This window comes from Prenolepis imparis, unplaced genomic scaffold, assembly GCF_030444845.1.
Source record: "Prenolepis imparis isolate NDT839.2.m4 unplaced genomic scaffold, iyPreImpa1.0 SCAF_4, whole genome shotgun sequence".
NCBI lineage: Eukaryota > Metazoa > Arthropoda > Insecta > Hymenoptera > Formicidae > Prenolepis > Prenolepis imparis.
In genome coordinates, this window is record NW_028141162.1 from 3,806,837 (window position 1) to 3,826,344 (window position 19,508).

At 30.4% G+C, this 19,508-nt stretch overlaps 5 protein-coding genes across 8 annotated transcripts; 2 read left to right on the plus strand and 3 right to left on the minus strand.

Annotated features, from left to right (window-relative positions):
- Window positions 1–181: 181 nt before the first annotated feature.
- Window positions 182–4,706, minus strand: Hrs (Hepatocyte growth factor regulated tyrosine kinase substrate). The gene is made up of 11 exons (XM_083036890.1): window positions 4,511–4,706; window positions 4,353–4,437; window positions 4,083–4,158; window positions 3,804–3,992; window positions 3,444–3,718; window positions 3,288–3,363; window positions 2,583–2,759; window positions 2,058–2,413; window positions 1,638–1,951; window positions 1,212–1,510; window positions 182–1,122 (listed from the first exon to the last, which is right to left on the minus strand). The coding sequence occupies exons 1-11, from the start codon at window positions 4,545–4,547 to the stop codon at window positions 523–525; spliced, it is 2,484 nt and encodes an 827-aa protein (XP_082893016.1). The 5' UTR covers window positions 4,548–4,706; the 3' UTR covers window positions 182–522.
- A 714-nt stretch (window positions 4,707–5,420) lies between these two features.
- Nnp-1 (Ribosomal RNA processing protein 1 homolog Nnp-1) lies at window positions 5,421–8,963 on the minus strand. The gene is made up of 7 exons (XM_083036374.1): window positions 8,653–8,963; window positions 8,310–8,533; window positions 8,049–8,222; window positions 7,755–7,937; window positions 7,045–7,313; window positions 6,281–6,944; window positions 5,421–6,185 (listed from the first exon to the last, which is right to left on the minus strand). The coding sequence occupies exons 1-7, from the start codon at window positions 8,888–8,890 to the stop codon at window positions 5,955–5,957; spliced, it is 1,983 nt and encodes a 660-aa protein (XP_082892500.1). The 5' UTR covers window positions 8,891–8,963; the 3' UTR covers window positions 5,421–5,954.
- Window positions 8,964–9,186: 223 nt separating this feature from the next.
- On the plus strand, window positions 9,187–14,198 carry Stma (Protein EFR3 homolog stmA). The gene is made up of 16 exons (XM_083036200.1): window positions 9,187–9,255; window positions 9,376–9,452; window positions 9,700–9,815; window positions 10,041–10,203; window positions 10,282–10,434; window positions 10,544–10,650; window positions 10,717–10,860; window positions 10,958–11,036; window positions 11,120–11,255; window positions 11,413–11,684; window positions 12,116–12,288; window positions 12,416–12,776; window positions 12,892–13,091; window positions 13,223–13,322; window positions 13,514–13,669; window positions 13,800–14,198. The coding sequence occupies exons 1-16, from the start codon at window positions 9,249–9,251 to the stop codon at window positions 13,950–13,952; spliced, it is 2,397 nt and encodes a 798-aa protein (XP_082892326.1). The 5' UTR covers window positions 9,187–9,248; the 3' UTR covers window positions 13,953–14,198.
- Window positions 14,199–15,343: 1,145 nt separating this feature from the next.
- Fkbp12 (peptidyl-prolyl cis-trans isomerase Fkbp12) lies at window positions 15,344–16,923 on the minus strand. Its single transcript, XM_083035968.1, has 4 exons — window positions 16,601–16,923; window positions 16,075–16,122; window positions 15,628–15,814; window positions 15,344–15,482 (listed from the first exon to the last, which is right to left on the minus strand). The coding sequence occupies exons 1-4, from the start codon at window positions 16,635–16,637 to the stop codon at window positions 15,425–15,427; spliced, it is 330 nt and encodes a 109-aa protein (XP_082892094.1). The 5' UTR covers window positions 16,638–16,923; the 3' UTR covers window positions 15,344–15,424.
- Window positions 16,924–17,104: 181 nt separating this feature from the next.
- On the plus strand, window positions 17,105–19,322 carry LOC145934996 (exosome complex component RRP43). 4 transcript variants are annotated; one of them, XM_083035966.1, is made up of 7 exons: window positions 17,105–17,401; window positions 17,699–17,735; window positions 17,840–17,966; window positions 18,323–18,617; window positions 18,715–18,835; window positions 18,930–19,036; window positions 19,162–19,322. In XM_083035966.1, the coding sequence occupies exons 3-7, from the start codon at window positions 17,898–17,900 to the stop codon at window positions 19,287–19,289; spliced, it is 720 nt and encodes a 239-aa protein (XP_082892092.1). In that variant the 5' UTR covers window positions 17,105–17,401; window positions 17,699–17,735; window positions 17,840–17,897; the 3' UTR covers window positions 19,290–19,322. The 4 variants fall into 4 exon arrangements, with proteins under 4 accessions (XP_082892092.1, XP_082892091.1, XP_082892090.1 ...); XM_083035965.1 differs by having other exon boundaries at window positions 17,106–17,480; XM_083035964.1 differs by having other exon boundaries at window positions 17,109–17,401; window positions 17,840–17,977.
- Window positions 19,323–19,508: the final 186 nt, after the last annotated feature.

Here is a 19,508-nt window from a genome sequence, read left to right on the forward strand (position 1 = left end):
AATAACTACAAAAAAAAAGTATATAAAAAATGCTTAAAATACTTAAAAATTAAATAGAAATACATAAGATTAATTAAATTGTTATATTACAAATTGTAACTTTGTTTTTCATATTTTGGAACATGTTCTTTACACATGACATGCATATATTTCTATATTACAATTCCCCCCCCCTCCCCTTTTTTTAGCGTATAATAAATCAAGAAACAGTTTTATTTTAATATCATAAATTGCATATTATATAAAATTAGCTTGTTAGTCTATTGCAGATTCACGCATGTTATCGTGTCATCATATATCTTGCTATTATAATTGCTATTAATATGTAAGATTCATATTTTTTATTCTATCTTTTTTAGAAATAGTTTCATATTATATATCAATAATCAACAGATGCATAAAAGTGTGGTTTTATTACCAGAAGCAAAATTTCATCATTTTAACTTTGCAATGTCAATGTTTTAATTTAGAAATAAGAATAAAGCATTTTTATCATTACCTTAAATGCATTATACATAATGTTCAATCGAAAGAAATCAATTCTGCTGTCTTGGGTTTTAAATTTTCAACATCTTGCAAAGCTTCACTGGCTGTAACTGGAATTGGAACAGCTTGGAACGACATTGACTGCGCTGCTGGAATTTGAGCCATTCCTTGCATTGTCGGTACATTAGCTGCTTGAAAACCGGGTAAGGCCCGACTAGTTGCAGGTCTGCTGCCAGTTCCCGCAGGTATTTGAATAACGCCCGAAGGTTGAGACGAAATGGCAGCGTTGGAAACGACATGCGCTGGCATCGAGGATCCTTGGGTACCAGGTAGAGTAGACGGTTGCGATCCTATTTGCGGAGGTAGGCCGACCACAGCTCCGGTAGATACGAGACTCCCTGGAGCTACCGGACCTGATGAAGGACCCATGTGACTCTGAGGTATCGGAGGTAATCCTATTTGAGCCGAAGGAGGAACTGCTTGCTGTGATATTTGAGATGGAACATTTTGTTGAGGCGGTCTACCCGCTGAAGTTTGTCCTGGTGGCATATGTATCGGAGGGCTTTGTTGAGGTCCTATCTGATGGTTGCTTGGTGGTTGAAGTTGTTGAACAGGCGGTGTCATTTGGGAAGGTATCTGGGAAAACAATATTTTTAACAAATATTTGTGGATTCCTCTATAGAAAAATCGACAAAGATATTTTTAAATTTAATTTATAGACTTACTATTCCTGGGCCTGGTATAGACACGCAACTTATATTCTCCTGTCCTTGGATGGATGGATCTGACGATTGTTGTTCCGGATTAGGAAGCGATGTCATCATATGCACCGGCAATGTATTCAGCGGTGGCATGTTGTAACCCTGTATAGGATATTGATTCATGGATGGTTGCCCATACATGTAAACTCCTTGATTCGTGGGTGACATGGGATTATAATTAGCTCCAGGAGTCGGATAATGGACATGACGTACAGGTGATCCTTGAGAAGGCCCCATAAAATCTGAAACTGCTTGATAACCTCCTGCAAAAATAGAATGGATAGAAAAGAGATATATAATCTCAATGAAAATAAAGGTAGAGACTTATAAATATCTAATAATAATTTTAAGTAAAATTAAAAATTATACAAAGTGCTAAATTATATATACCCATTATATATTGCTGTTTCTGTTGCTCTTGACGCATTTGCATTTCCCTCTCTTGTTCTTGAATCTTTCGTAAAGCCAACTGGCGTTGATACTGCAAGTATTCTTGCTTCTTTTTTCGCATAATCGCTAGCTTTTGTGCCATCAGCATTTGCCGCTGTCTTTCAGCTTCTTCTGCTCTCCTTCGTAACTTCTCTTTATGTTCTTCTCGAAGTGCATCTAAAGCAGCTCTAGCATCCTTCATCTGAGTTAATTTATCTTGCAAACCTTCATAATACACTCTACTATCATCCTGCTCTTGGATATATCTTAACAATCTACAAAAAGATATTTTATGTAATACTCACATATATTCATATACATTCACATCTAAACAACTTAACAAAACATTAAAAATAAAAATGATAGTTTCATTAAACAAACCTAGAATGCATAGCTGTTATATTCAAGAATAAGGTTTGAACCGAACTGTCATTAGCGATCGATCTTCCTCTCGAGGAATTACTTTTCATCCTGTTTACGAAAATTTCGACCTGAGATCTCAGACCGCTTACAAATTCTTCCATTTGAATATCGATTTCGCCATTTTCCTGTTTTACAAGTACGACCCTTTGAGGCATCGGACTGCTTATGTTAGGTGCAGATGGACTAGTCACATCTACTCTTGACGCATGCTCTTCGCTTATAGTTTGTCTTTGTTCCCAATATTTGCGATTCAGATATTTAGCAAGCTCAGGTTCAATCTCGTCGTCATCTTGTATCCGTGATGGACTAGGACCCTAATAAAATAAATAAATCTTTATATATAATTTTTGAAAAATTAAAAATAATAATTTCAGAAAATATTACTACTATTTTAACAATCTAATTTATAAAAAAAATGTAGATTATTGTTAATGATTTTACACAATAAAAGATATTATTTAATAAGAATTATGAAAGACTAACAGGTGACGGTGGTGGCGAATATGTTGTCCTAGATATAGGAGTAGGATTGGATTTTAAAGCACTCGTAGCCCGTTTTTTCTCTTTTTCTTTCTGTTCAGCTTCACTTTGACTCAAAGCTATTGCTAGATTCAATTCTTCTTCTTCTTGCAATTCTTCTTCTGTTTTTCTAGCTGGAACCTAAAGATATAAAGTAAAATAAGTATTGCAATTATTATCTAATATTATTACAAAAAATTAACTTAGAAATCAAATTAAAGTTTTTAGAAAAGTTTCTTTTCCTTGAATTCAATATTTGATGTAATAATATGATTATACAATGTGATAATTATTATTATACAATTATATTATGAATAAATCATAATATAATTTGTAAATGTATAATATATATTTAATTATAATTAATGTATTATTTTTAATCATCATACAAATAATTATTTCAAACCATGAGTAACAATACCTGGTGCACCGAGGAAGCCATGTTTAACTAATAATTTGATTATATGAATGAATAATCTCTCGAAGTTGAATATATAGTACAATAGATGACTTAATTTAAAAAGATTGAGGCATAATTTGATTACAAGTTATTTAAAAAGTAAATGTAATTAGTTTTTTTATACTATATATTTCCATGTAATCCTATTGTTATATGCTCAAAAAAAGTTAATATTATTATCATGTAATATCAAATATAAATATACATACTTGTTGCTGCTGGGCCAAAGTGCTCTTGAGATATTCTGCTGGAAGATCTGTATCTTTAGTTTGTATTGCAGATGGTCTGAAAAAAAGAAACTACAGTTTTAAAAATATCTACACAATATAAATTATAAATAAAGAAAATGCAAAAATTCTACCAACTTGTTAACTTGTTCATAACAAGCTTCGCAAACTCGAACTTCTTTTTCAATCCCGAATTTTGGCAGAGTAGAAACTTTGCTCGAGCACTGACTGCAAAAGACTTGACCACATGCTCTGCAGTGATGCTTTCGTTGAACCATGCTAAAAGTCACGCGACACCGATGACATACTTCGCCGTCTGCCCATACAGGTGCAGTATCTGCTCTGAACATAGCGTCGCTTTCTTTTAAAGCAGGAAATTGATATCCTTCAGCTTTCATTATATTTACGGTATCCTAGAATTATAAAAAGATACAAAAAAAATAAGTACAAATGAAATTATATATTAATAATTAAAAAATTTTAACAAGATACATTTACCTGGACTGTTCTGTACTTTGGACTATGACGAAATGCATGGGCCCAAGCTTGAATTAACTCTAAAGTTTTCATTCTAACATTTTCATGCGGAGAAGTCTTGACTAATTCTTTTAGTTGTTCCATATATTGTTTGCTAGCTATCTCATCATGAATCAGTGTTCCACAATTTTTCACACAAGATTCCAGTACCTGTATGAGTGATGATTGGGGCATTAATAAATAAGAAAGTAATAAATGCAATACTTTTCTCTTTTACTATGATATTAAATCATATCTTACCAGTAAAGCATATAGCGCTACATGTGGATTCATGTTTATCATTTTCTTTCTTAGAGCAGCAAGCGCAGCTTTTGGCCTAAACAAGTAAAATGCTTTGAAATAAATACAGCAATATAGTGTGCGCACACAATGATCCGATACAGTTTTCTCTTTCTCAAGTATAATACCAAATATAATTGACAATATATATATATATATGTTATTATTCAATATTACGTTCTAATCATTGATAAAAGATGCAAGTATACTTTTTACAAGAATTATGCTTACTGAACATCGCTTTGACGTATAAAGTCGCAAATTTGTATGATTGTAGGCCAATCTGGTTCTAATTGCAGATGGCTCGTCGCCTTATCTACAAACAATTAATAATGACTTAGAGAAAGCTCCGACATTTTGGACGAATTTTAAACTCTCAAGAAACTCACCTAGCAATTTGTCAAAATTTGTCGAGCTGCGAAACATTTTGTTAGCGCGAAATGAAACTCACGTTTCTATCCTTTCTTGAAGCTTTATCGCGTATAATCACGCAATTATTACGATCGGCTGGCAACAGTTGCAGTGTGATTTTGACAATTGTTCTTATCACTCATCTCGCATTTGTCCCTTCCTACCCCAGATGTTTGCAAGATATGAGTCAGAGCAGTAGATAAGAATCGACTGTGCGATAATCGATTAATCGAATATCGAAAATTATCGATACCAAAAAATTTGAAATCTCGGAATGCTTGCAATTTTATGAGAACAAAATTTTGCAATTTTTATATTATAATTTTTTGCATTTTATTCCTTTGTTAAACGCTCGCAAAGCGACGAATCATTCTCTCATTATTCAGTACATATATAATTACGCGACTATATAAGAGTAGGTTATAAAAATGACGCAGCGCGCGCGTACAATCGCATTTTTATTTCTTAGCTTTTATTAATATCAATCTTTTCCCTATTAATAGTTTTAATATTAATTATTACCTATTTCACATCTGTGAGAAATATTTTTAGATATTTGAGGATATAAAAGTTTATTGCATTATTAAATTATGTATACTAATAAATAAAAGCGATTTGTAAATCTTGTTTTTAGCAATAAAAGCACAAAAAATAACTTTCTTTATGTAAATTAAATTATTATATACGTTTTTATCTATATAAAGTTTAAATAATTATCAATATATACATATATACATCTTATTTATGTTAACATATATTCAATTGAGCAACTATAGATCTAAATAATTTAACATGTTGCATCAAAATTCGATTAAGTTATTCATGTTTATATTTCTCTGTGAATATAAAAAATAATATATTTAATAATAGAAATAAAATCACTGAACATTAATTTGAGAAATTGCCTGTATTTATTTTAAGTTCATTATTGTTAAATTAAATAAGTGGTATAAAGTAAGATAAATATATGTACTCGAAAAATTATTATACAATATTATGGAATTAGTTTCTAATATGTATAATAAACAAAATTTTATGTACACTGACGGTGATTCATTCTCTGAAGAAAAGGGGAGGAAATAGAAGTCTGTGGCATAGATTAGTGATCACAACACTGATTGACTCGATCGCCAAAATATACTTCATTGGATCGATAAATAATACACGGGATTACCACAAAAGACAGTAAAAATAATATTAAATTAGAAACAAAACATTGAAATAATCTTTAATTAGAAAGTATTTTCTCAAAATAATTATACTAAATTTAATGTATTTTTTTTCTTTTATTGTATGTAAATTCACGATTATATGCAACACAGATTATATGCAACCTTACCTTAGAGAACGAATCAATTTGATTATTTTCAAGATGAATTTTTTGAAATCGACAAGTTGGAGAAAAGCTAAAATTCCCTAAACTTATTTGTTTCTTTTATAGAATGGATTGATTGGACTCGATAGAGGATTCATTTTCAGTACACCAGCTAACGGTTTCTTTTTTGCATCAAAAGGGATAGTCGGGCTTTTACGAACTTGCTGAAGATATTCCGATGTATGTTGCGCAGTATTTCGTAAAAGACTGAAGACTACTTTCTTTTTACCCGCAGAATTGTTTAAATTAGTTTGTTTATTTTTCTGATTTGATAATTCCTGTAATGTAAAACAATAAATAATTTTATATATAATTTTCATTATGCATTGTGTTGTAAAAATATCAATCAGAAGATAAAAATATTGATACTTACATCTTTCAACTGCATCCCTTGATCGTTGTGCATAACGTTCTTTTCCAACATTGTCTGTTTGAGGGCTAAGGATTTTTTATTCGTAGCTTCTTTAAATGAATTTTTCTTTGAAACTGGTGAGACAAAAGAGTATTGTTTTTTATGTTTCTCATGCAATATCGTTTTTTTTGGTTTACGTTTTACATTATCTGTTATAAGCGTATCATCTATCTGGCTCAATTTAATTTTCTTAGATTTATTTAATTCTTTACGCACTTTTATTTTTTGCTCTGTTTTGTCCTTATCTTTGATAATTATATTATCAAGTTTATTATCAAGTTCCTCACGTGTTAAATTACTCTTTCGTTTTTTAGATGGCACTATATTTGCATCCGTGTCCTGCAAGTTAGGCTTCATAATCTCAGTTGTATCAATTGATTCACTTTTTGAATCAATAGTGTCTGTATTAGAATTTAACTCTAAAGATGTATTGCTAGCAATGGCGTCGCCAATTCTTTTCCTTTTTTGTTTTTTGTTAATATTGTCAGAATATAATTTTTTCTCAAATTGAATGAGGCGCAATGTAGCCTTTTTTGATTCTTTTTTCGAATCTCGTTTCTGCAAATTTGGTTTCCTAACTCTCTTTATTCCAAGAGGCATTTTTCCCTCTGATAATTCTCTAAATCTGGATATAATTTTTTTTATAAGGAAAGTGTAATTCAGAATACATGGAAAAATATCTTAGTTTGATAGATTATTAAAATAAAATAACACAATATACATACTCTTGAATAAGTCTTGAAACTTGTCTTCGTGATTTTGCCTTAGATAATGGATGAAATTGATGTAATGAAAGCATTTCAATAATTTTTGCAGCATTGAAAGGTAATTGTGGTAGTTCCACATCCACTCTACCTGCTCTTGGGTCTAAAGGTTTTTCAATTTCATTATGTATTTCGCTTTCCAAAAGCTTACTTTTATTTTCATCAACATTTTCTTCTGTGTCTTCTTCAATTTTTTGCATATTATCCACATGTGCGCAAGGAAAACCAGCCTATTTATGCATGTATATGTTTATATTTGTCTCAAAACTATATATCTTTAATGATAGATTTCTTGGAATGTTCTAAGATAAAAATCATATCAATTATCCATATACATTGTACAAATGTATTGTATAAACATAAAAAAATTTTTTTAAAATCTTATTGCATATTTCTACAATAACTTCGATATTGTAATAAAATTGATTTATAGCCCTTTTATTATTAGTTATAGCACTTTGCAATGCTCAAATATACAAAATATTAGCTATATGATTTGTAAATTTTAATGGGTTCCAATTTAAAAATTATTATAATCTTGATATTTTCTTAAAATTTAGAATACTCCAAAGAATCGATCATTATAAGGTTTTAAAACATTATGTATTACAAAAATGTTACATATTAAATATATGTATTAAATTATATTTTTATATTTAAGGTATACTTACATTTTTCCAAGCTGTAAATTTTTCCGTATAATCTAAACCTACATCTGATTGAAATATCAAATATCTAAAGACATGTTGCATGATATGTTTCATTTGTCGTTCATCATCTGTTGTCACTAGATATACAACAAATGGTTTAATAAATTCATGGACAACATGTTCCGGTATATTTCCATTGCCAACCTATTATTTAAATAACAATGTCTTATTAAAGTTTAGATAAACAATTAGAAACTGAAAATCTTATTTTTATCTTATTTATATAAGTCTTATTGAATCAAGTTTTTAGAGTACCTTTGCAAGTTCTTCCAAATATATTTCTGTCATATGCAAATTGAATCCTAAACCAGTTTTTGGATGTAAAAACACTTGTAAAAACATTTGTGACATATCTGTCACAAATTTAACATTCCATGTCTTATTTTTATTACAGATCGCAAATGTTTGACGAAGAATTCTTCTAACCAACTAAAGAAATAAAAATAGATAGGTATAGATTATTTGTGTATAAAATAATACCTTAAAGTACTAGATACATAAGAAAACTAAAAGTACCATTAAAAATTTGTCTAATCTATATTGATCTATGCCAAACCATTCGATAGCAAGTGTCTTTAAAGCACAGCTGGTGTAAAGTAACATAGTATCCTCTGAATTGAAACAAAGTACAAGTTTACTAATCGAGTCGGCTAACTCTTCCTGAATCATCATTTTGTCAGACATCCACATGCAATAAAACAGACCTTTCCACAAGTTCATAAAGTCTGTTTCCGTAAAAGCTGTAAAGAGTACAGTATCGCATATAGTACAATGAGTTTTAAAATATCAAGTGTTAATATTTAAATCTGCACGTAAATTAATATATAAATTTATTTAACAAAATGTTATGCAAACTTACCATATGAACTTTGCGATCGTACTGTTAACCACTTTTTCAATCTTTTTAACACTTTATCCCTTATTCTTTTATCATTATTGGTTAATAGTCGCGCCATTTTAATTTCTTGCGCGACGATTAAATTCCTTTTAATTTCGCTTTCAGCATTTATGGGTCGCATCTTGTCCTCAACCTTCAACGTTTTCATTTTGTTATATCTTCTTGTAGCGAAACACGTGGACGACGCTATTTTCTCCATTGAATCCGAAAGGCTGACGGAAAACGAATGAAGACGAAAGCGGGACGTGAGCTAATCGACCAATCACACTCGAGCATTCTCACAACGTAGTAAGAAGGATTGTGATTGATCGATTTGCTCAAGACCTTAAGGCTGTTTTTCATTACGTTGTCGCGGGCTTGATTGACGTTTGAGGACGACCAATCAGAGCAAAGCAGCTCGCCAGCTGATTGGTCAATCCGCAACTGTCAACCGAAGCACAAACTGTAGTGTGGTAAGGGCTTTATAGTTAGGACTAAAATTTGTTTTCACGTGAAAAGGCCTTTATTGCTGTCATTTTCAGTTGTGTCTCCTAACGTCAAGAATTTACGGCAAAAAAATGTTCGGTAAATATATATATCAATAATGCACATTACCGAAATTTATTATAGATATTCGAAGAAATGTTTGCCACTTGCATTATAATCAAACAAATATAATCTATCGTTTTATTTTCTTTTTATTAGGCTGCTGTTGGTGTTGCTCTGCATTACGTCCGAGATATAAGAGGCTTGTTGATAATATCTTTCCAGTTAATCCTCAGGTAATATTTTTCACCCTTCTTAATTTGTTTTTATCTGGTTTTGTGAAATTTTAGCTTCGCTTATGAACAAATGTATAAATCAATATTGGAACACTGTCCTTGACAATTGATTGCTCTATTTATATTTGAATCCGATTGTGAGATATATATTTTTTTCAAACAAAAAACCTGTCCATTTAACAGAAAATCTCATTTATGTATATTTTGCGTCTATTTAGCTATATTAATGGATTTCTCTCATTTTCAGGATGGGTTAATTAAAAATAATATGGAAAAACTAACATTTTATTCATTGAGCAGTCCTGAGAAGTTAGACAGGATTGGAGAGTACTTATTCCAAAGAGCTTCTAGAGACATTTACAGGTATCACAGTAACTGTATTGTAATATCTGATCATCTAAAATATCTAAATTATATAATCACTTTATGTAAGAGATACAAAAATTAATTTTAATGACTCTTACAAACTTGATTAGCAATAATTTCAATAATTATATATAAACTATATAGCTTGCCATATGTGTCTGTAATTAAAATATATTATATAAAACAAAAATTGATAAAATCTGATAAATATTTATATCGTAGGAGAAGGAATGGCTTTGTCGTGATTGCTATGGAAGCAATGGATCAGCTCCTAGTGGCTTGTCATGCGCAAACTTTGAACCTATTTGTCGAAAGCTTTTTGAAGATGGTACAGAAATTGTTAGAATCCACTGATCCTCAATTACAAATTCTTGCAACACAATCTGTAAGTAATGCTCACTGGCAAACTCAAACATTTCTGCTATTAATTTTATTGAGTTAATATATTAATTCTGTTTCAAAGTTTGTCAGATTTGCCAATATTGAAGAGGACACACCTTCGTATCATACACGTTATGACTTCTTTGTATCAAAATATTCTGCAATGTGCCATTCTAATAATGACGATTCTAATATACGCAAACAAATTAGACTTGCTGGTATTCAAGGACTACAGGTATGATGCCACTGAATACAGTGAAGTATCAGTTTATTTAAATTACAGTGACTTGCACATTAAAAATTATATGTTTATGTTATATTCAATTATATAAATTGTTATATAGGGTGTTGTGAGAAAAACTCTGTCTGATGATTTGGTCGAGAATATTTGGGAACCTGTACATATGGACAAGATTGTACCATCATTGTTGTATAACATGCAGAATTCAAGGTAGTTTATACAAAAAAATTAATATTATGAAATATACAAACACTGACACTGAGTTTGTATTTGTAGATATGTTGACAAGGAACACGCGATGCCAGATAGTCCGACCGAGGAACGATTGGATCCGCCACAATTTGCGGAAACTTGTATGCGAGAATTGATCGGACGTGCATCATTTGGTCACATTAGATGTGTCATAAGACCTGTATTAAGGTATAGAAAAGAGATAACTTCTAAAGAATTAATGTGTATAAGAATATATTTTATATATATATTTATAAGATATTAATAAAAGACTAACTATTTGCAGACACTTGGATAATCATCAATTGTGGGTGCCTAATTATTTCGCAATTCATACTTTTAGAATAATTATGTTTTCTATCCAGGTATATACGACAACATAATTTTATTTGTAAAATAATTATACATTAACATTGGGTAATCAATATTTCTTTTATATATTTTTCAGTCGCAGTATTCTTACACTGTAGTAGAAGCCCTAATGACACATCTCGACGATCATTCAAAGTCGTCTCCAAAAATTCGCACTAGCATAGCGGACACCTTGTCTAAAATTATATCGATTGCTGCAGGTGAAAGTGTTGGTAAGCACATAAGATGATAAAATTAAAAACATTCGGCATAAATTCAATTATGCAATTAATATATAGTTATAAATATAAGTAATAATTATCAAATATAAAATGAAGATTATCTCAATATTCTTAAGCTCTTTTAATATATTACATGTACTTATTTTAGGACCATCTGTATTGGAAATTATAAATTCTTTGTTATCTCATCTTCGAGTAAGTGTAACGAGAAATCAATCATCAAGCAGTGATGAGCAGTTATATCAAGAAGCTCTCATTAATGCTCTTGGAGAATTTGCAAATCATCTTCCAGATTACCAGAAAATTGAAATTATGATGTTTATCATGAGTAAGGTTCCATATAGTCAACCAGATCGTATAGTATCAGTTGGCAAAGGAGATGTATTACTCCAAAGTATACTTCTAAAATCGCTGTTAAAGGTAAAAATCATTTATTATAATTAACTAATACTAAAAATACTCTTAAAAAGATTTGATAGAATCAGATTAAAAAATGCCTATACGATTAAATTGTTGATATAGACATTTTTTATTTTTGTAAATATCCAATTTCTTGTACAATATATTTGATAAATTTTCCATCTTTTTTATATTATTTAGTACATAACATTTTTAATTAATGTTTATCTAGTTGTGTTTTTAATTATTTTACTATGGCTAATCTGAATGCAGAATTCTATCACGAAACGTGCTTTATAAATATATATATATATATAAAGCAGATATAAATATCAAGCAAATATATATATATAAAGCAAGTATAAAGCTTATATAAAGCGAGACGCGATCGGTTTCTATCTTTTTTTATGAGTTTTAAACAAGGTAATGACAGACACTTCGTTTGTACATAGGTTGGTACCAAGTATCAAACTATTCATCTGAACACGACATTCCCACCCAGTTTCTTGGATCCATTACTGAGAATGTCACTGGCAGCAGATGCTGAAATGAGGCTTCTAGTACAAAAAATATTCCACACTCTAATTGACAGACATAGAAATATTATGATACTTGCTAAACCAACGTAAGTTTATCTCTTGCTAACAAACATTAATTTACTAATATTTTATTTATTATTATTTCTTTTTTTTATGGCTTGTATTGTATATAATTCTTCTGACAAAATACATCAATTTTTCTCTCTTTTTCAGTGTGAATGTAGTGGAACTTGGTCTGGTTATTGAGAAAGCATCTAGACCCGATGTAATTTTTATTCGAAAGCATGGTCCTGAAATCTATTTAGCATTATATGAATCATTAGAGCTATCTAGTAACACTGTAGAAAACGTGGAATCTATTTATACTACATTGGCATTACTTGCCATTGAATTGGCTTCTGAAGAAACTGTCTTAGAATTATTGAGATTGGTGTTGAGCCTTCAAGATTTAGCATTGACAAGTAGTCAAATTAGTCTTTCACTCAAATTTAACTTACATGGAATAGTTATTAGCTTATTGATTTTAATATCGTACGTCTGCAATATTACTGTACTTACGGACTATGCAAAAAAGGTGGGTAAATTTTCGCCTTGATCACGAATTTATTTATATTTATTTTTTTATTTATAATATCTTTGCTAAAGTGTAAAATGCCTAATTAATTGGACATATTTAAATCCGTTTTAAGGTAGTGGACGCGCGTCGAAAGGACAGTCCGCATTTGTTACCAGATTTACAATCACAATATGATACTACTCTAACATCCAGATTAACACCAACTCTGTTGGTTGATCAAACTGTTGTCAGTGAATGCTTAAAAGGAGCTGGTTTTGATAGTGGAAAACTCCAACAAGGCTCTGGTTATAACAGCAATTCTTTACAACATAGGTAATTTAACTGTATAACGAGTATAGCACACACAATAATTAGCTATGAATATTAAGTACTAAAAAAGCAGAGAGAGTGCACATAGTTTTATACATAAGTCATACATAAATAACATAAATATTCTTTATTAGGCATTCTTGGGTTGACAGTGCTGGACGAAATTCATTAGCCGATATTAATTCTGGAGGTCCAGAATTGGATAGTGAAGGTTCATCACCCAATGTACAAAAGGTTAGGCTTTAAAATTAAAAAAAAAAATTAACATGTACTGTAATTTCTGCTAAATTAACCAATATATTTATCATTATTTAATTAATATATTTATCATTATTTACATTTTGCTTATACTTTTTTCTTTGATCTGAGAATTACTTCTATTATTATTATATTATTATTTTTAATCTTTAATTAATTTTTTACAGAAATTACCTGGAGAAGAATTAACATTTGAAAGCATGAAAAGGATCTTGACAGAAAATAATAATAATCAAGTGGTAGAAGAAGAGAAACGAATGCAGCTGTTTCAGTTTTTCAAAAATGCACCATTCCAAGATCTCGTGTCAAAGACACAACCCAAGGTATAAAATTTATTAATTAAAAATAAGTTAGAATCTTAAAAATGTAATATTCTAATATCTATATTACATGTGATATTTTAAAAATTATTCCAACTAATGCATATATTTTTCTAATCTTTTTGATTTACAGCACGATGTTTTACAGAATAAATTATCAGAAATATTTAATACTTTGTCTGTTGAGCCGCGCAACACAGTTTCTGCAACTGGACCACAAACAGATACTAAACCAAGTCAAACCCCATCTTATGAAATTCACTTCCCTGAACTGTTTGTATATTAAATCACTATTGTATATTAAACTACTATTCTTGTTGCAATAACATTAGCCAAATATTAGCTGCACTGTATTAGATCGTGCACCTGTTACAATAAGAGCAATAGCTCGTATCCTTTAAAAAATGACTCTTAAGTACATGTAAAGATTAGAGTAAAAAACGTTTTTGTTTTATATATAGTTAAATATATTTTTGTTATTGATGTTAATAAGTTGTTGTGTATTCGTATAACAAATTCTCTCTTCCTCCTTTCTTTTTCTCCTCTCTCTTTCTCTTTGACTCTTTTTCTTTCTGTATTTGTATTTGCTTTTAATGAATAAAGATCAAATGTTTTAAATATACGTATATGTATCATAGAGAGTATATTAAACTTTTTAATTATTTTTATATTTGATATAGCAATTTTATAGTATAGAGAATTAAGGTAAATGTATTTGCTTTAGATGCGTTTTAAGCACTTATATTTTCTGTTGTAAATTAAAGATACGTTAAATTCTCGCGGAAAAAATATATGTATATATACTAACTTAGTAGATAATAATGCAATCAATAAATAAATACATATAAAACACACACAATACTGTTAACATTAATAATTATACAAAATATTTCTTTAAAAAAAATTACAATTATTTTATGTATATTATCTAGAGAAATCTATAATAAATAATAAGATAGAATAAGCAATGTCTGAAGCAAAAGGTTGCATGATATATATTTATATGATGCACACAGCATATAGATATAAAAAGCTTTGTTTCAAATATTTTACAAATATATTAAAACATATATGTGTTATGCGTATACTAAATTAAAAAAAATTTATTTTGTAATATATTTATCCTTTTTCACACTTGCCTTCGAATTTATTTAGTCACATAATACATGTGAAAAAAGGATGTGTACTTGAAAACAATTTTTTATTGTACTTTATTGTGTAGCCTGTAACTGTTACATTAATGTAATTATTTTTGTTAACATCAGTGGGTTCTTCTATAAAATATTCGAAAAATTGTGAAATATATAATATGTGAATGGAATGAACACAGGTATTGTATATTTGGTGAATATTTGAAAGGCCCCTTTATTCAATTGCTCATCATAGGAACATGGTCAGATTTTAAATCAAGTTTAAAATGTCTTGTGTGTGTGTGTAAAGAGCTGATAATTAAACTACACACAGTATAAATTTTACATACAGTTTAACTTTATCAAAAATGTTTGAATATTACCAACTCAATAGCTAATATGAATTGTACATTGCTTTTATGTAATGTTAAAATAATCTTAATGTGTCTTATACATTAATTTGCGAAAAATGCAGTTTTTAATGTTTGAGCGATTGAATTAAGGTATTAGCACAGGATGTCATATTTATGTAACGACTACTACGTAATACAATTTGATGTAGTTTTTTATTCTTTTTTTGTTTGTATTGAAATGCATTTGGTCAGTTTGGTACATTCTAAGAGGTATTTCAGGGTTCCACCTTAAGTAACTCCACATCAAAGGTGAGAACTGCATTTGGCGGAATAGTGTGTCTTTGTCAAGGCTAATATAATTAATTATTTGTTTTATAACAAATAAATTAAATAGAATAATTATATATATATATATATAAAATTCTATTTAATATATTTGATTATTCTGTACTTAATATTATTTTGCATTAAAGGATATACTCCAGGATGGCCTCGGCTGCCATAAGCATAATCTGGAGAACAGGTTAGCCTGGCTCGTTCCCCGACGCACATTCTCGCGACTCCTTGGTCCCAACCTTTGATTACTTCACCCTTGCCAATTTTAAACTTAAATGGCACACCGCGGTCTCTGCTAGAATCGAATTTCTTCCCATTATTAAGAGTACCTAAAAAATATATTAAAATTTATTAATTTATCTTATGACATCTGATACACACACACACACACACAAAATTATTCATAAGAATAATGTAATATTGTAATATAATCTTTTCTCCTCTTATTATGTATAAAACAGTAACACTAAATTTGTTTCTTCTCGATTCTCAGATACATATATACAATTATATTTTATATTATATATTATTATACAATATGTATAAAATTCAGAATATTAATTATATTCACACACATCAAAATAAGTACCTGTGTAATGTACAACTACTGTTTGCCCAGTCTTTGGATAGGTTTGACCTACACATATACAGAAACTCGTGATAAATATTATGATAAGTATATATGAATAAATGAAAATAGTTTATAGAGAGAGAGAGAGAGAGAGAGAGAGAGAGAGAGAGAGAGAGAGAGAGAGAGAGAGAGAGAGAGAGAGAGAGAGAGAGAGAGAGAGAGAGAGAGAGAGAGAGAGAGAGCATTTGGAATTGTAGTAAATAAAAAGAGAGAGGTGTATATGTGTGTTGTTTTGCGGCATAGAATTTATTTTATCTGAATATATAGAAACCACGTCAGTTATACCATGAATGTAAATTATGTTTGTTCGCGGTCTTCTAGGCCGTGACATATTAATGAATACATCGAGCGAGGCACTAAAAGTTTTGGAGCATCAAAACGTGATACGGCGTTAAAAGGAGCATTTCAAAATGGGAGAGAAGGTTCTCGAAAGAGACACGAAAAATTCAGAGAGTTCATAAAAAATAAAACATTTATTTACTACCATCGCCAGGCTGCAGAACTTCGACATCCACGCCCATGATTACGTATTTTTTATCAGCGCAGCGATCAAGTTCTCTCTTCAAGGTAGCAAAGGTTCGTGCGAGAATCGGTCACGTTTCTCGACTCTTGCTCGGAACGCTTGGAACGTAGAACAGAATTCACATAAAACGACACTACTCCATACAATCCAGAGACAGTGATTTCCAGATCGTGGGATTTTCAGACGCATGCGCAATAGTGTATAAAAAACGTATATATTTTACCGAATAATTAGAATCGTTAGGGCCCGGACCCCGAACCAGTGTTGCCAATTTCAGGTCGCGCAGTTGCGTCACGCCGGTCACGCGGTCACGTCGGAATTCGGAATCGGAAATCGGAATGCGGTGCGCGGAGTGGGGAGTGGGGTGAGAGAGTGGGGATGGTTGGAGAGGGGAGGTGCGCGCGGCGCGCGCGACTCACTGGCGCGCGCACCCCCACCCCCCTCCAACTATCCCCACTCGCTCTCCCCACTCCCCACTCCCCACTCCGCGACCGCATTCCGACGCCGTGACGCTGCGTACTTGAATGTCAAAAGTCGAACGCGCCGCGCACATCGACACGCGCTCGCTCTCTCTGTCTCTCTTCCGCCGCCCCGGACACAAAAGAATGGAACGGCTATGATTGGCCAGTTTAATCTTCAATGCGTAATCTGATACGAGTTTAAGGAACCGGAAGTGTACGGGACAGATGAAACCGCGGTTGATGGAAAATGGCTAGGGACCACGTGTTGACATATGTGTGAAGAAACCCTATGAGACATGCGGTACCTGTGATTTTCAAATAAACAATTTATGTATGATGAATTTTTATAGAATATAACGCGCAATGGATTTACAATACAAGTGTGTATTTTATTTTTCAAATAAGCTTAATACAAAATATGTAATAAGTAAAGAAATTGGAATTCTTTGTGAAAAAAAGTTTCATCTCTCTTTGCCATCATCTGACAATTATAAAGAAAATATTTCTAATTGGATCATAAAATAGAAAGATACATTTCATGGACTTTTAATCTTTATCTTGTTTTCGAAAAATGTTATTCATTTAAATATATTTGCAGAACGATTCATCCTGTGAAATATTTACAAGATCATCTTGTGAGTATTTAATATATATAATTAAGAATTTGACAGGATTTTGAAAAATTTTCTATAACACACACACATATACAAGTATGTGACAAGTCTATAAACAATTTTAGGAACAAGGCATTCGCCCAGACGGTAGAAAATTTGTATCATTTAGGGCAGTAAGCGTAAATGTTTCATCGATTGTCCAAGCAGATAGCTCAGCGATATTTAAGTTGGGTGATACAACTGCAGTTTGTGGTATTAAAGCTGTAAATATATTTTACAATATTTTTTATATTTTATAATTAAATATTATATAACTAAGACTTTTTAAAATAAAGTTCTTAATATGAAATACATATTTATATTTAAACAGACTGAATATTATATAATGTGTAAATGAATTGTGTGTGTATTAACACACATTAAATATTTATTTTTATATTTTAAAATTTATATGTATATGTTACTTAAATTTAATATTTTCTCTTTACATATATATATTTTATATAAAATTTATATTAAAGAATTTTAATTATAAGAACAATGTCTTTAAACTGATAAAGTAGCAATTAAAAATATGCAACATCTCAAGATATAATAATATGTTTCAGGAATTAACGACGCCAAAAGCAGATTTTCCAGATTATGGTTACATAGTACCAAATGTAGAACTATCTCCTCTGTGTTCTTCAAAGTTTCGTCCAGGCCCACCAAGTGAACAAGCGCAAGTGCTTTCTAAATCGATAGATATTATATTAAGCAATTCGAAAGCACTCGATTTAAAAGATCTTTGCATCTGCAAAAATAAATTAGTATGGGTCTTGTACTGTGATATCTTATGTTTAAATTACAATGGCTCGGTTGTTGACGCTTGTATTGGAGCAGTGATTGCAGCTCTTAAAACATGTAAGTTACAATGTATTGTTGTCTGAGAGCATGTGTAATAATATCTATTGTCAATTTCTTTTTTACTATTGTATTTGACAAAATATTTCCTTTGCAGTGACTCTACCTGAAGTAAACTACAACAAGGAAACAGGAGTAATTGTTGTACATCCAAAAAATAGAAAAGAATTTATTGTAAGAACACTTCCAGTTTCTGCATCATTTGCAATATTCGAAAAGTCAGTTTTAATTATTATTATAACTAAATATATTCTTAGTTGTTTTTTTTTTTTACAATTAAGTTTTCAATTGTTTCTCTTTTTTTGTTTATAGACAACTGTTGCTAGCTGATCCTTCAGATGATGAAGAAGACTTGTCATCAGCAAGATTTTCTATTGTGATGGATGATGAAGAAGAAATTTGTTATATATATAAACCTGGTGTGTATTCTGCTTTCGTAGTAGTATAGTATAGTAAATATCATAATTATCTTCTTATTATTAATGGTTATTAAAATATATTCATCTCATATAATAATTCTCTAATAATAATAATCTTAATATAGGTGGAATTGCTATCTCTCAGAATTTATTTTGCAAAGGACTAGAAATGGCAAAATTGAGAGCAAAGTCAATCAGATCAGTAATCAATGCTGCTATTTCGACACTAAATGTGAACAATATAGAAGATTAGATTACTTAAATAAAACAATATCTATTTTTTTTATTGTGTGTGTATGTATGTCATTTTTTATATTTGGTATTATTATATGAAGGTAAAAAACACAAAATATCCAGGATATTATATAAATCTATTTTTTTTATTCCTATTTTATTAAACTTCAGACAATATATCAAAAGAGAGAAGAATTCTAGAAAAGTGGAAAGAGAAAATAATTATTAACAGATATTA

What these genes read in the sequence shown, in the direction of transcription:
- LOC145934996 (XM_083035963.1), top strand. An exon ending in GATTGCAGCTCTTAAAACAT is followed by an intron (nt 18,618 to 18,714) that starts GTAAGTTACAAT and finishes TTTCCTTTGCAG; the next exon opens with TGACTCTACCTGAAGTAAAC. An exon ending in TCATTTGCAATATTCGAAAA is followed by an intron (nt 18,836 to 18,929) that starts GTCAGTTTTAAT and finishes TTTTGTTTATAG; the next exon opens with ACAACTGTTGCTAGCTGATC.
- Fkbp12 (XM_083035968.1), bottom strand. Translation starts at nt 16,637, where the DNA reads ATGGGCGTGGATGTCGAAGTTCTGCAGCCTGGCGATG. An exon ending in AGTTCTGCAGCCTGGCGATG is followed by an intron (nt 16,123 to 16,600) that starts GTAGTAAATAAA and finishes GTATATGTGTAG; the next exon opens with GTCAAACCTATCCAAAGACT. An exon ending in AGCCGAGGCCATCCTGGAGT is followed by an intron (nt 15,483 to 15,627) that starts ATATCCTTTAAT and finishes ACAAAGACACAC; the next exon opens with TATTCCGCCAAATGCAGTTC.
- Hrs (XM_083036890.1), bottom strand. Translation starts at nt 4,547, where the DNA reads ATGTTTCGCAGCTCGACAAATTTTGACAAATTGCTAG. An exon ending in AAATTTTGACAAATTGCTAG is followed by an intron (nt 4,438 to 4,510) that starts GTGAGTTTCTTG and finishes AATTGTTTGTAG; the next exon opens with ATAAGGCGACGAGCCATCTG. An exon ending in ATAACAGCTATGCATTCTAG is followed by an intron (nt 1,952 to 2,057) that starts GTTTGTTTAATG and finishes ATCTTTTTGTAG; the next exon opens with ATTGTTAAGATATATCCAAG.
- Nnp-1 (XM_083036374.1), bottom strand. Translation starts at nt 8,890, where the DNA reads ATGGAGAAAATAGCGTCGTCCACGTGTTTCGCTACAAGAAGATATAAC. An exon ending in ACGATCGCAAAGTTCATATG is followed by an intron (nt 8,534 to 8,652) that starts GTAAGTTTGCAT and finishes TACTCTTTACAG; the next exon opens with CTTTTACGGAAACAGACTTT. An exon ending in GATTAGACAAATTTTTAATG is followed by an intron (nt 8,223 to 8,309) that starts GTACTTTTAGTT and finishes TTATTTCTTTAG; the next exon opens with TTGGTTAGAAGAATTCTTCG.
- Stma (XM_083036200.1), top strand. An exon ending in GCTTCTAGAGACATTTACAG is followed by an intron (nt 9,816 to 10,040) that starts GTATCACAGTAA and finishes TTTATATCGTAG; the next exon opens with GAGAAGGAATGGCTTTGTCG. An exon ending in AGCAATTCTTTACAACATAG is followed by an intron (nt 13,092 to 13,222) that starts GTAATTTAACTG and finishes ATTCTTTATTAG; the next exon opens with GCATTCTTGGGTTGACAGTG.